We start from the raw sequence: 12,493 nt of genomic DNA on the forward strand, positions 1-12,493 counted from the left end.
AAGACGTACGTTAGTTCACTGGGTACGTTCTGTCTCTACTGAACTGCCTTCCTGCCCCCACAGCTTTCCTCCCAAACTTTCTAAATGAGAAGGCTCAAATCCCTGCTGTGATTCCCACTTTCTAAGAAAAGTCACTTTTTCTCTAGAGGAAACTGAAGAGCTCACCCTTCTGTCCCCTTGGATGCCGCAACCTCCATTTCCAGTACAATATCCGGGGATATAGGATTGCAGATCTGCAACCTGAGAATTACAATTGCATAGGGGGTAGGAGAGGTGTGTCCAAACACCTCATTCACACTTAAAACTGCTTAGAGACAATAAGCTCTTGACACTCTTCATCTTTAGTAACTTATTCTGCAGAGACTGGTGGTCATTATCTGCATGACAATTAAAATAAAATAATAAAAAAAAAAACAAAACCAACAACACAAAACAAGTCAACCCCCTCTCCTTATCTTTGGCATTTGGATAAACCACAGCTGATAGGCAGGTTGGAGTGGGGCTCCGCATCCCAGCAAACCACACCACGCTACTGCTAAGGAGAGACAGATTTCTGATGGGCCTTCAACGCAGCCCTACAGAAGAACTAAGTATAGGGGATGATTCGCTGTCTGAGCCTACGCCCATCCTTTCAAGCTTGGGCTGTCCATAAGGGTGGAGGACCTGTATCACTGGTGGGCAGGTGTAAGCAGAGAATGTGCACAGGGTTTTGAGAGGTCCAGGAGCATGCTTTTGGGGGTCCTCCATACTGTGCAAGTCTTAACAGTCACATTGCCTTGTGTGGAAGCTGAGCGCTCGCCTTCGATATGCTGAAGCAACTGGATTAGCAAGTGTCAAGTTATGCAGTGGTTAAAAAACAAACAGGGGGCACTTAAGCTAGGCAGCATCACCCGGATGGGAACAATGGCTCAGAAGTTAGTTAAGAGAAAGCGGTAGAGCTCCAGACCACGCGGTTCCTGTGCGAGAGACAGGGAAGCTATTTCATTAGAGAGCATCGCACAGAGCGCCTCGAGCTCTTGCGTTCTCAGCCACAGGCAGAAACCAAATCCCCCTGGAATTCAGCCATCTGCTGTAAGGCTGCACCCTAAACCTTCGGAGGTGCTAAGCCACAAGCGGCTACATGCAATCTGGCAGAGCCCTCTTGGAACCTTCTCCCCTGCCAAGGGGACCAAGAAAAAAAAAAACAAACCACAACAAAACAAAAAACAACAAAGCCCCAAAACAACCCAACAACCCCCAAACAAGATCCTAAATTTCAGCTGATGTCTGTTTCATATAAAAGGGAAAAAGAATTTAGTCGGAGACATTTTGCCACATTTGGTGGCTGCTCAAGTGTCGAGTTTGCTGGATTGGTAACCCATTGCCACTGCTCTCCCTTTGCTACTATATACACTGTTGCTGAGGTCCATATATATCTTGCAATGCCCTGTGCTTGACCTCTGAATGGGAAATGCTTTGGAATGTCCGTAGACGGGAAGATGGGACTCAACGGAGGAGGTTTCCAGTGGAGGGGGAGGATGGGGGAAACGGGGAGTTGGTGCCTTTTTTCACCTCCGGATGTCAGAGAAGTCGGACAGTTCGTCTGCCCGGTCCATGATCCCATGTGCCCCTTTGGGACCGTGGCCCCCAGCTTTCACCCGGGCATGGGCGTTCAAGTGGCCCTTGGTACCTCTCTCTCCCTTAGATGCTCGCGAGCTCTCCCTGTGGTCGGAGTCGGAGTGGGGCAGCATGTCCCCGCGGCCAGCAGCGGCTTTGCTGGCTTCGCCCGTCTTCTTCTCAGGACCCAGGATGGCATCACCGTGCACAGCCGAGGTGCAGAAGCTCAGGATGGAGCAGAGACTCCCCCAGTTCTGTTCACACTGGGCCTGGACGCTTCTTGTTATTGCCTTTTTCACCTCCTCGCCACAGGTGAGCAGGATATTCACTAGGTCAACATATGGCCTGGAGGTAAAGGAAACAGTGAGAGGAGAGTCAAAAAATATACAGGGGTTATCCATCAGTAAACCAGTGTGATGGCCTCTCTGCCATACCCCCCTTGTGCACAGCACTGACTTGGCAGCCTTGGAGAGCAATTCTGCACCAGATGTTTATTATGCAATAGATTATATTCTAATCAGCCATATCGCTGTAAGAAATGCACACGATGGCATCCCATCAAACAAAGCTTCACCCAAGTGCTGGATCTGCCTTGCTTGCTCCCCCACTGAAGATGGTCTGGGAGAACTGTAATGTCCCCCAGAGGAATACCTGAAGCCTACAAGCTTGGCAGATGGAAGAACTGCTACCTCGCACCTTCTGCCTCTATCTCTTTCCATGCCCCTTCACCTTTATTAGTCAGGATACACGACAAAGGAAACCTGCTCATGTCACGAGCCGTCAACTTCAGCTTGCTATCTCCAGGTGATTGGCTGGTACGGAGCACACACCGATCACTAGTCTGCAAGAGGGAGGCATTTCCTCACCTCTGTGAAGAGCAATAGATAATCAAAAGGAGGTTCTCTGGCTTTTCTCATCATCTTTAGCTTTCCCTGAAGCACCAGGTGTTGATCTCCACCACAAGCAAGATCCTATCTGGACTCAGGATCTAACTGCACAGAGCTCAGACACATGAAAATCCACTTTGGTGACACTGTTTCTTCCCATACCAAATTTATTTGTTTCTGTGTTTCCCCATTTCCTTACAGAGTTGAGTAAAGCTTTAAGTATATACCTTTTCCCAGCCAAACAAGGACTCCAAACAAGCCACGGCCAAACACCGTTTCTGCTTCCCACCGTTTCTCTGTGCCCCCACAGCAGAAGGCAGCCCAAGCGCAGGCACTTCGGCTTCCTCCGCCACAGGTCACCGAGTGCAGCGATTTTAAAATAGTTGCGGTCACAAGTTTTGTGGGTCAATATTGATGTTGTCTATTGACGCAACCGCTCAGCTGCGAGCAGGCCCAGAAGGACGTGCTTAAGAGTCTTCCACAGTAGGAACCATCCACAGTGCAAGTGGAGAACTGCCTGGGGTCAGCAGTCGTGGTCGTATGGGGCGGTGGGGGTGCACCATCTGGGCACACCGTCCACCAGTTCTTGTGGCTGCGGACAAGTCTAAATCCCTTCCCATGAACTAAGTCAGAAGAGATGAGGAAAACCAACAGATTACAATCAGTCTCTGACACTACCCTGATTTTACTTTGCCCGACTGCTTAAACTCATTTTGAATGACTAATCTTGGAGAGCCACCTATTCCCCTATCTCAAAATATTTCCCATGTTTGGACTGTTTCTGCCATTTAAAAAAAAAAAAAAAAAAGAAGTTACTTGGAATGCAGCAGCGACCGATCTGCCAGGGCCTGTCACCACTTCCACCATAGCAAATCGCCCTGACCCCCACCCCACCGCAGCTGACTCAGGAGGAGACTTCACGTTCCTCAACACTCATCGGGAGAAAACGGTCAGAATAAATAGTCGGAGAACGAGTCCGAGAGCTGCCACTTGCTCCTCCGCTCTCAGATTTTTTGTTTTAAATGTAAAATAGAAGACGAGAGAGAACTGACCACGTCGTGAAGTGATCCAGTAGAGGAAAAAAAAAAAAAAAAAAAGATAAATCAGTTGTTGAAATCGGGCATAACCTTTACAAAAATCTTTGGAAGAAAAAGGTTGCTGGTATGACTAAAAAGTGGCTCAGCTGCCAAATATTTCAGGTATTCAGAGCCTGCCAGAGCCCTGCGGATTAATACTGGCCCATTTCTCCTTCGCTGTTTTACTTTCTGCACTTCAGCTGGCCTGACCATAGCACCTGAACTGAGCACAAGGCTGCAAGTCAGCAGACGTGATTTTATTTCCAGCTCTGCCACACTTGCCTATTGATCTTGAACAAGTTCCTCAGTTCAAAAGCTTCAGAGATGGCCTCTAAATTTAGGGGAGGGGAGGAGGCTGGCTGACTTCTATTTGGGGAGTCCCGCATAGGAAAGCTAAGCTCTCACTCCATGAGATGCTGGAAATGAAGTGTAGGAAGCTCTAAATGAGATCGTGCAAATTATAGGTGTTCAGCTGAATGATCCGTCTCTTCTCAAACCGAGAACCCCCCAGTTAAGCTCCCCAGAAATAAGCAGCTGCCTTTGAACATTCCTGCTTCAGCCTGTTTGTAAAACAGGGATAATTTGCTTCTCTTTGGACAGGCCTTTGACTTTAATAGTTCTTCTCATCTCCAAATGATGGGGGGGGGGCGGGGGGGAGATAACTGGTACCAGGTACCCAATTTATAGCCTACTAACACAGGCTGAGCAGTGCCCCCAGAAGTGCTGCTGGGCAGGACGGAGCCCCGCTTCCCCTCTCCCCCGGGCACTGGCAAGGCCAAGGTCTGCCACCAGCCATGCCTTTGATCCCAGCCTCAGGAATGTCCACGGAAAGGGCCTTGCTTTCCGGCCACCACGTTCAGCTCCTACCAACCACAGCACACGATTCCGCTTTTGAGAGTAAACTGGCGTCAAAGTGTGTCTCTGCAATTGCAGCTTAAGTATTAGGGGGGTGGTTTTCAGCTGAAAGTAAGGGAATCGGGGCACAGCTCCTTTGGAGACCAATGCAAATGCAAGGCTTAGAGTCCAAAAGAAATGATTCTGTAAAAAAAAAAAATAATTATCTGTCACGATTACTGGGATTTGGGGTTTCTGTGCTAACATCCGCGAGGGACAAGAAGGCAGAGAGGCGTGGGAGGAGGATGCTCTAAGGTTAAGCCTGCTGCCAGGCTGTGGCTCAGCCTTCTTGCTTGGGAGTGAAACGTTCACCTGCAGGAAAAACAGGCTCCCATTTTTGCATCTGTGCACAAAGAGTTGGTACAAACAGCTTGTGCCTGGTTTGTTGCTGTCATGTAGCAGCTTTGATCAATTCCAAATAGGATTCGTGCCTGCCATTCCTCAGAGGGCAGCTGTGTTCCCAGTCAGAGGGATGAACTCCTCAAAATCTGACTTGTGCCTTCACTTTGTACACCTCCATGTTTTATTAAAAAGCATCTGCGATTAATAAGGAATAAGATGAATGAGAGATTACCTGGGGGACTGCAGCTCTTTCAGGGACAATTAACTACAAGACATTTGAAAGTATGTATTTAAAGAAGAAATTATCATCGTACTGACAACTTTGCATAGACCTTCTTCCCCCTTCTCCTCTAGCTGTCATCTTTAACAAGATACGGGGGTCAGGAGTGGTGCCTTTGAGCTCAGAAAGCACGGAGACATGGCGAGATGCCTCTGGAAACAGCAGACACTGACACTGTATTTACTAAAAGGACGAAAGAGACAGCCAGATCCAACTTCAACCCATTTGGTTCCCTTCCACGGTCACGTCTAGCCCTGCGTAAACAAACTACTCTTCGAGGGCCCCTGCGAAGAAAACATTACCTTGGTCTGGTACATGGGAAAACAAGAACGTGCTTCAGGCCAGGAGGTGGTGAAACAGCTCTTGGGCAGATGCACAGCCCATTGGCACCATCCTGCTCCTGGAAGGAGCTCCCACGCCTCTGACTGCACTAGCACGGAGGCACTTACTCATGCTGCAGCAGGTCTTTGAAGTGAATCATCTCCACAATGACCTGGACGTTCTCCTTGGCAGCGGAGCAGAGGTCATGCTTCAGGTAGCACTCCCGCTGTAACTGGAACACCATCTCTTTAATGGCAGGGCACTTACGGCTGATGCAGCTGAATTTATGCCTCAAGGCATGAGCCTTACACTTCAGAGCGTCTTTAATGAAGGATTTTCCCTGAGAAGAAAAGAAATGGAGGAGGTCTGTATTTTTGTCCATTAAGCACAGCAGCTGATTTACGCCCAGCTAGCTGCTCCTCTGCAGGACAACGTCAAGGGTTATTAGACTGCTAAGGGTACCACTTAATGGCCTTTTCCCCTCTCCTCTTTGGTCCTCTGCCCTTAAAGATCACGCCAAGTTACCTGGCCTTGCTATTCCAGTGGAGCTGAACACACAGGGCATCTTCGCCGGTATTTTGAGGTTTCCTCTACCCCAGCAGCTGAATGCCCAACAAGGGACAGGGCAAAAGTAAGCACCCTGAAATAATTCAGTGCTCGAGTTACTGGCCTTGTTTGCTTCTGGGGTGTCAGCACAGCAGGTTCACACAAAAGAGAGGGCATCCTGCCATGGCTGAGGTCCCCAGGATCACAAGCAGATACCCATTCAGTAACTGAAAATTAGATTTTTTTTTTTTTTATTTTAAAACGTTTGCAAACTCATAACCTTGTATGCACTGTCTATGTGCACCTGCCCCATTCCCCATCTGTCAGCATTTTCTCTACTACCACTTCCTCAGAGAGGGACTCAAATCAGCACTAATAATAATCATCCTACAGCGTCTTGATGTCTCTTTGCTGCAAGAAATTCTAAGTGAGATTAAAAAGTAAAATCAAATCGAGAAACTAAACAAGTAAGTTGCAAGAAAGCTGTTTTAGCAGCATCTCTTTAACCACTGTTCACGATTCCTTCGTTCAATTTCTTAGTGGGCATCAAAACCATCCTTCCTTTTCTCTCTTTGCTGTCTGATACTATAGCTGCCATACATAGTGCGTGTGTTGCAGTCTGACAGCTCTGCTCAGTCTCCCTTTACTTTGCTGAGCAAAGCGGGCGGAAGCCTCCCGCACTGCCTCCATCTCTTCATGAGCTTCAGACGATTTTACACAAATGCTTCATGAAGACCAAGTTTTTGTTAACCTTTATCTGAAGAGTACGCTGGCGCTGCCCCACTGATGTTAACTAAGATTCACCCAGACCTGCAAGCAGATTTTTTTTTCCCCAAAATTGTTTCAAGCCAGAAATATTTCTTGCTGATCAAAGAACTGCTTCAGTCACCATCCCCTTCTATTCCCCATACCAAAGGCACTTACTCGCCCTTCCCTTCAGTAACAAACAAGCACAGCACATTAGGCAAATAAGAATAAAAAAGAAAATTCTTATGCAAACCAAACCTGGCATCAATTCTCCGGTTTCAGAGAGAGGGAAGGAGAGCAAAAAGCAGCAAACAGAAAGCGGCCAATGTTAGTCTTGTCATTTAATGCAGCCTGAAATAACTGTAGGTAATACAGAGATAAGCCAGGAAAAGCCATGTCATAGCAGAGGCTAAAGTCACGTCTATTTTAAATAAAGCTCCAGGGGTTTAATACTTCTGCACTGCAATGGAGACAGCCTGGATGTGAAATGGGCCGTATTTGATTAGCGTATCAGGGGATCCTGGGGTACGGGCATCAGTGGCTACGCTCAGCCTTCGTAGGCACGTTTACCCTCACCTCCTGAAAGGATCTACTTCTTTGGTCAACTTTGTTCACTGACAGAATATTGTGCAAAAATAAACAAGTGTTTTCTGGAAGCCGCTTGGAAACAAAGTTGAAGGTTTTCAGATACCCACAGAAAAAACAATTCTCGTTTTAATGGCTAACCAGACCCTTTGTACGTCCTTAAGAATTGGAGCCTAGAACTCCAGCACTTCAAAATTGCTTCCTACTGGGTGGTCCCACCATCCCTCACGGAACAGGCTGAATCCTGAAGACAGCTCTACTTCATACCATGCTTTTAACAGTGCCATGAGGCTGGTGCTTTTACTCAAGTTGTACTGTAAACTGCATGGTCAAGCCAAATGCCGCTGGCCCGTCGTAATGTTCTCTTCCCTCCACACTGAAATGGGAGAGTAGGTTTACAAGACATAATAACAGGATGTCTCAGTGATGCATAAATGGTCTGGGGAGAAAATGAAGGAGACAAACTTAATACCGCATACCATTTAAGTAATGTATTTTAACATCCGTGCTTGAACCAAAGACTTATTTGAATACAGCAGCTTTAGGAGGTTGCCTGTACTGGTTGTGTGCAAATCTTGAGAACTAACTCTAATAACTGCACATTAGGAAATATTTTGAGACATCTAAACGAACTGCAGCCCAAGCTGCATTTCAGAATCGGCTTTGAACAACCATGGTGTAGAAGGTTAAGTCACTTAGTGTTTCTGAAAATCATGTTCAGTGATATTAGCTTTCCGATTTAGTTATCCTGCGTACAGGAGGAGGAGGTGATCACAGGGAGCTGTGGCTAGAGACAGACTGTCTCCTGGGACAGGTCACACACCACTGCTCTATTACTGTTCTCGGGTCTTGATTCTGGGCCCTTCAACAGAAAAATTCTTATTGAAGCTGCTCATGTGCAAAAGTAGGTTTGCTCCATAATGGTAACTTTTCTCCCAAAGAGGTGTTAAAGAACTAAAATACATGCCGCATGTATATTGGAAGCAAGCAGATGTGTAGGACATTTCACTGGGTTACCTGGGCATCAAATTTTCCAGCGTTGTGTAGGAATGTCATGCAGATCTCGTGTAAGCCTCGGATCTCGCAAGAATTGTTTTCAAAGCATTCAAACACTCCACATCCCACATCGCCAGCGTTAACCAGGCAGTGCTGGATTTCAGCTAAAATGAGCATTGATTACAGTTAATTTGAAGAACTGTTCATAGAAGCTGGTGGTGGGTAGGGAAAGAGTTATTTTGCTAACATCATCAGTTCAAAAGAAAAAACACATGTGACAACAGTTATTGTACCCACAGCATGCCCACTCTTTGCAGAAATTAGGCCAGAACTTGGGTGTATTATGTTATGAAATTGATATCCAAGAAGTAAATGCCAAATCCACTATGCTTACGTCAAGCTATTTCACTTGAGAACTAATGCTTTTGCATTCCTCAGGAGCAAAGAACGGGCATGATTTTTGCTGTGTGACTTGTACGAAGTCCCCCATCAAGTTCAAGTACCCAAACGAGAAGCCCACAACCCAGCCAGCTAAACTTTCTCATTTCTGGTACTTTGAGCTAGTTTCTGGCAATTTAGCACAATGTTTTTTACAGACCACTGGGTTTCCCCTGTCGTGATGTCTACGAAGTTAACGGTGAAACTCCTACTGACAAATAGAGTCCTTTGCACTGAGTGTTACATAAAGCTGCATCTATGTCCTCATCTACGCAGAAATCAATTGAAATATATATTTATATATGTAGTACATATGATAGATGTACGTAAGCTAGCCGTTACATACAAGTTTATTCTGCCCTTTCAGATGTTATGTAATACTGTAAAAAAAAAAAAAATGCTGTCTAATACTCACTTACCAAAAAAACCCCAAAAATCTAATTCTTAACAAGTCAGCTTCTGGTCCTTTAAAAAAAAAATGGATGTAGTAGTACTGCCAGAGGGAAGGTGGTTGCTGAAAAAGCCTGGGGATAAAGTTAAACAGGGGCAGCTTTTAGACCAGAACTGAGGATGCTAAGAATTCCTGTACTCTGTGCCCTAGTGGTACCTTTAATTAAAGCTCGCCCTTGGGAGCCAGCCTAATCCCCCTCCGAACCGCAGCATGTTTCAGACATCCCCAGCCTCCCCCTTTGCCATGCGGTCCATTTGCAAGTCTTTACAGCAACTTTCGGTCTAATTTCAACCCGCTGCAAGGCAGAGAGAGGAGCGGGCGGATGGAAATGCGGAGTCTGACGGAGTTCACGTGAACGTCCCCCCCCAGCTCAGAACCAAATCACTGCCGCTGCCTTTTTGCCTTTTCCCCCCTCCCCTTCTACCTGCCCTGAAGTGCATCTGGTGGGGGGGTTGTGGGGGTGGGACACGGGAGCCCCGGGGTCGGCTGTTGGGATTGTCTCAGCCAGACGCGAACACACACACACGCACCGACGGGGGGGGGTGTGGGGGGGGGGCGGTGGTGGTTGAAAATGGAGCTCTTTGTGGAGCGCTGCAGAGCGCGGAGCTGGGCTTTTTTGGGGCCGGGAGCTCAGCTGTAGTGCTTGTGTTGGCATCCGGATGCAAACCCTTTGCCGGATCACATGTCCTGGCTCCAGCGTGCTGAGAACTGCACAGTGCCGTGATTCACATGTGGCAGTCCCTAATGGGCATTCGTGCATTCCTGCTCGTGTGTGTTTAAACACGTCTCGCAGCACTGAGAGTGTTAAAAAAAAAAAAAAAGAGAGAGAGGAGAAAGGGGGGGGGGGGTTGGGGGAGGAGGGAAGCGTCTGGATCCCGCGCTCTCTCTTTGCACGGCTGGGAAGCGATCCAGCAAAGTGCACGCCTCAGCTCTCTCTTTCTAGGCAGATAATACCCGGGGGAGGGAGCGCGGAGCGGGGGGGGGGGACGGGAGAGGAGGAGAGAAACCCCCGGTCCGTTGCATCATTGCACGACTCCCTACGGAGGAGGCAAAGCACCAGTCATTTCCAGCCGCTTCCCCTCCCCTCCCGTCCCGTCCCACCACCACCACCCCTCGACCCGGCTTCAAACCCTGCGTCGAGAAAAAAAACACCCAAACAACTTTCTCCTCCCCAGCGCAGCATCCCCGCGGGCGGGCAGCATCCCCCGGGGCCAGGCCGGGCTCCCCGCCGCCCCCGGCCCCGCTCCCCACCGGCACCGGCCCCGGGCCGCTCGGTACCGACTTTGTGCCCGCCGCGGCTGCGGAGGCGCTTCGCCCGGAGCGCTGCTGCCGCGGCTGTTGCAAGGGCAACACGTGCTTGGCAAAGCCGGGCTTTAAAGGTAATTAGCAGCGAGCTCTTATTTCCTCTGATGATTTATGCCTGACAGTCGGACACCGAAATAAAACGCCTGTCATAACTCAAGGCGGCTCTCCCCCCGGCGCGCCGGGAGCGGCGAGGGAGGACACCCCATCTTTATACCCCCCTTCCTCCCTCCCGTACCTGTGTTCTGCAGGGACAGGCGCCCCTTCTGCTGCGGGGTCCTGTCCTGCGGCCCCTCCGGCGGGTGGGTGGCCTCAGTGCCCGCCGCCGCCCGGGCGCTGGCGAGCAGCAGGGCCAGGGCCAGGGCCAGCAGCTTGCCGCGGAGCTCCGCGCACATGGTCGCGCCTTCCCCCCGCCGCCGCCGCGTCCTCCCCCGCGGGGTGCCGCACCCGGGCCCAGCGCGCTCCTCGCCGCGGCCCCGCGAACCGCATGTGCCCGGCGCGGCGGTCGAGCGCGGAGTGACGGCGGCGGCGCCGGAGGGTGCCTCAAATATCCCCGCCGAGCCCCGGTGTCACTCGCATGAGGGAGCCGAGCAGGTGTCGCTCCGCGCCGCGGCCAATGGCAGCCGCCGCCCCGCTCCGCCCGCCCGCCCGGGGGCCGGCCCTGCCCCGCCGGCAGGTTGCAGCCTCCCGCCTCCCCCGGTCCGTGTGTGTGTGTGTGTGTGCGTGTGTGTCCCCTCCGCACCGCGGGGGATGGGCGTGCGGGGGGCAATGGGCAGCGGCTGCACCCCCCGCAGAGGCGGGGGGGGTGGGGGGGGTGGGTGGCGAAGGTGCCTCCCGCCGGGTGAGGGGGGTGGGGGTGTGGAGGGGAAAAAAAAAAAAAAAAAAGGTGAAAAAGCGGGATTTTGACAAACGCGCGGCTCTGGAGGGAGGGAGGCAGCACCGAGCGGCCGGTCCCTCCGCAGCCGCGGGGACGGCGCCGGGAAGGCAACTTCGGGCCGCTCCGGCCGCCGCCGCCTTTGCGCGGGGAGCAGCGGGGGTGCCGCCTCGTTGCAAGACTTGATTTAAAAGAAAAAGGAGGGGGGATAAAAATCCCTCTCCGAAGCAGCTATTGCACTGACTTTCTTGGAAATCCTCCACTCCCTCGGGATTTTGTGCCCTGCGAGGTTCGAGAGGATTTGGGCCAAATCCATCACTTTCGGGGGGAGGGGGGGGGCGACTGGTGGTACCTCAGTGCGGACCCAACCGGGTGAGCAGGGCCGGGCGCTGCCTTCCTTGACACCAACCCCCCTCCTCCCCGCCGGGAGAGCATCACCCTCGCAACCCCCCCCCCCCCGAGCAACCCCGCAGCCCGCTGCGGCCGCTGCCTTTTGTCCGGTAGCTGAGCGGGGCCGGGGGTGGTGGTGGGGGGATGTGTGTGCGTAGGAAAATCTCCAGCAGGTGATGAGAAGTGCCGCGCTCGCTGGGGAGGGGGCGTACGCGTCTCCCCTCGCTCTGCCGTAATGCACATCAGATGTTTCATCAGACCCCGCCGGCCCCATGCAGCTCCTGCCCACCCACGCCCCCCCCCCCCCCCCCAACAGCCCCCGAGCTCCCGGCGCTGCCGGGGCGCGCTGTGCCGTGCCGGGGGCGGGGGTCCGGCCGGGGAAGGGAGGAGGGGAGGGGGCTGCCAGGAATGTCTCCAGCTGCCGCCGCCGCCCGCTTCCTCACAGCTGTCAAAATGCACTTGAGGAAATCCACTCACACCTCCCCGAGCAAGGGTCTCCGCGGCGGGACGTGACACCGCGCCGCAGGACCATGGCTCCATGGCTATGCACCAGCAGGCACGTTTTGACACCACACTCCCCCCCCCCCCCCCCTCCCTTGCAGCCCCCGAGACATCCCCACCGGCTCTGCTCGCCAGGGCCTTCCCTGGTTTCGTCCCTGGCCAGGGAGGTTTGTTTGCTGGGTCTGAGCGGTGCGAAGTTTGCTTATCGTTCTTTAAGGTTTGACTTCGAAACATCTTTTTAAGATTGTAATTCTTAGCGGCGGTGCC

At 51.5% G+C, this 12,493-nt stretch overlaps 1 protein-coding gene across 1 annotated transcript; it reads right to left on the minus strand.

Moving 5' to 3' along the window:
* Positions 1 to 1,430: 1,430 nt before the first annotated feature.
* On the minus strand, positions 1,431 to 10,931 carry STC2 (stanniocalcin 2). Its single transcript, XM_082489924.1, has 4 exons — positions 10,700 to 10,931; positions 8,292 to 8,434; positions 5,525 to 5,736; positions 1,431 to 1,941 (listed from the first exon to the last, which is right to left on the minus strand). Exons 1-4 carry the CDS (start codon positions 10,854 to 10,856, stop codon positions 1,548 to 1,550), a joined length of 906 nt encoding a protein of 301 aa, XP_082346050.1. The 5' UTR covers positions 10,857 to 10,931; the 3' UTR covers positions 1,431 to 1,547.
* Between the last annotated feature and the right edge of the window lie 1,562 nt (positions 10,932 to 12,493).

Source organism: Vanellus vanellus, assembly GCF_965231255.1.
Source record: "Vanellus vanellus genome assembly, chromosome: 13".
NCBI classification, from domain to species: domain Eukaryota; kingdom Metazoa; phylum Chordata; class Aves; order Charadriiformes; family Charadriidae; genus Vanellus; species Vanellus vanellus.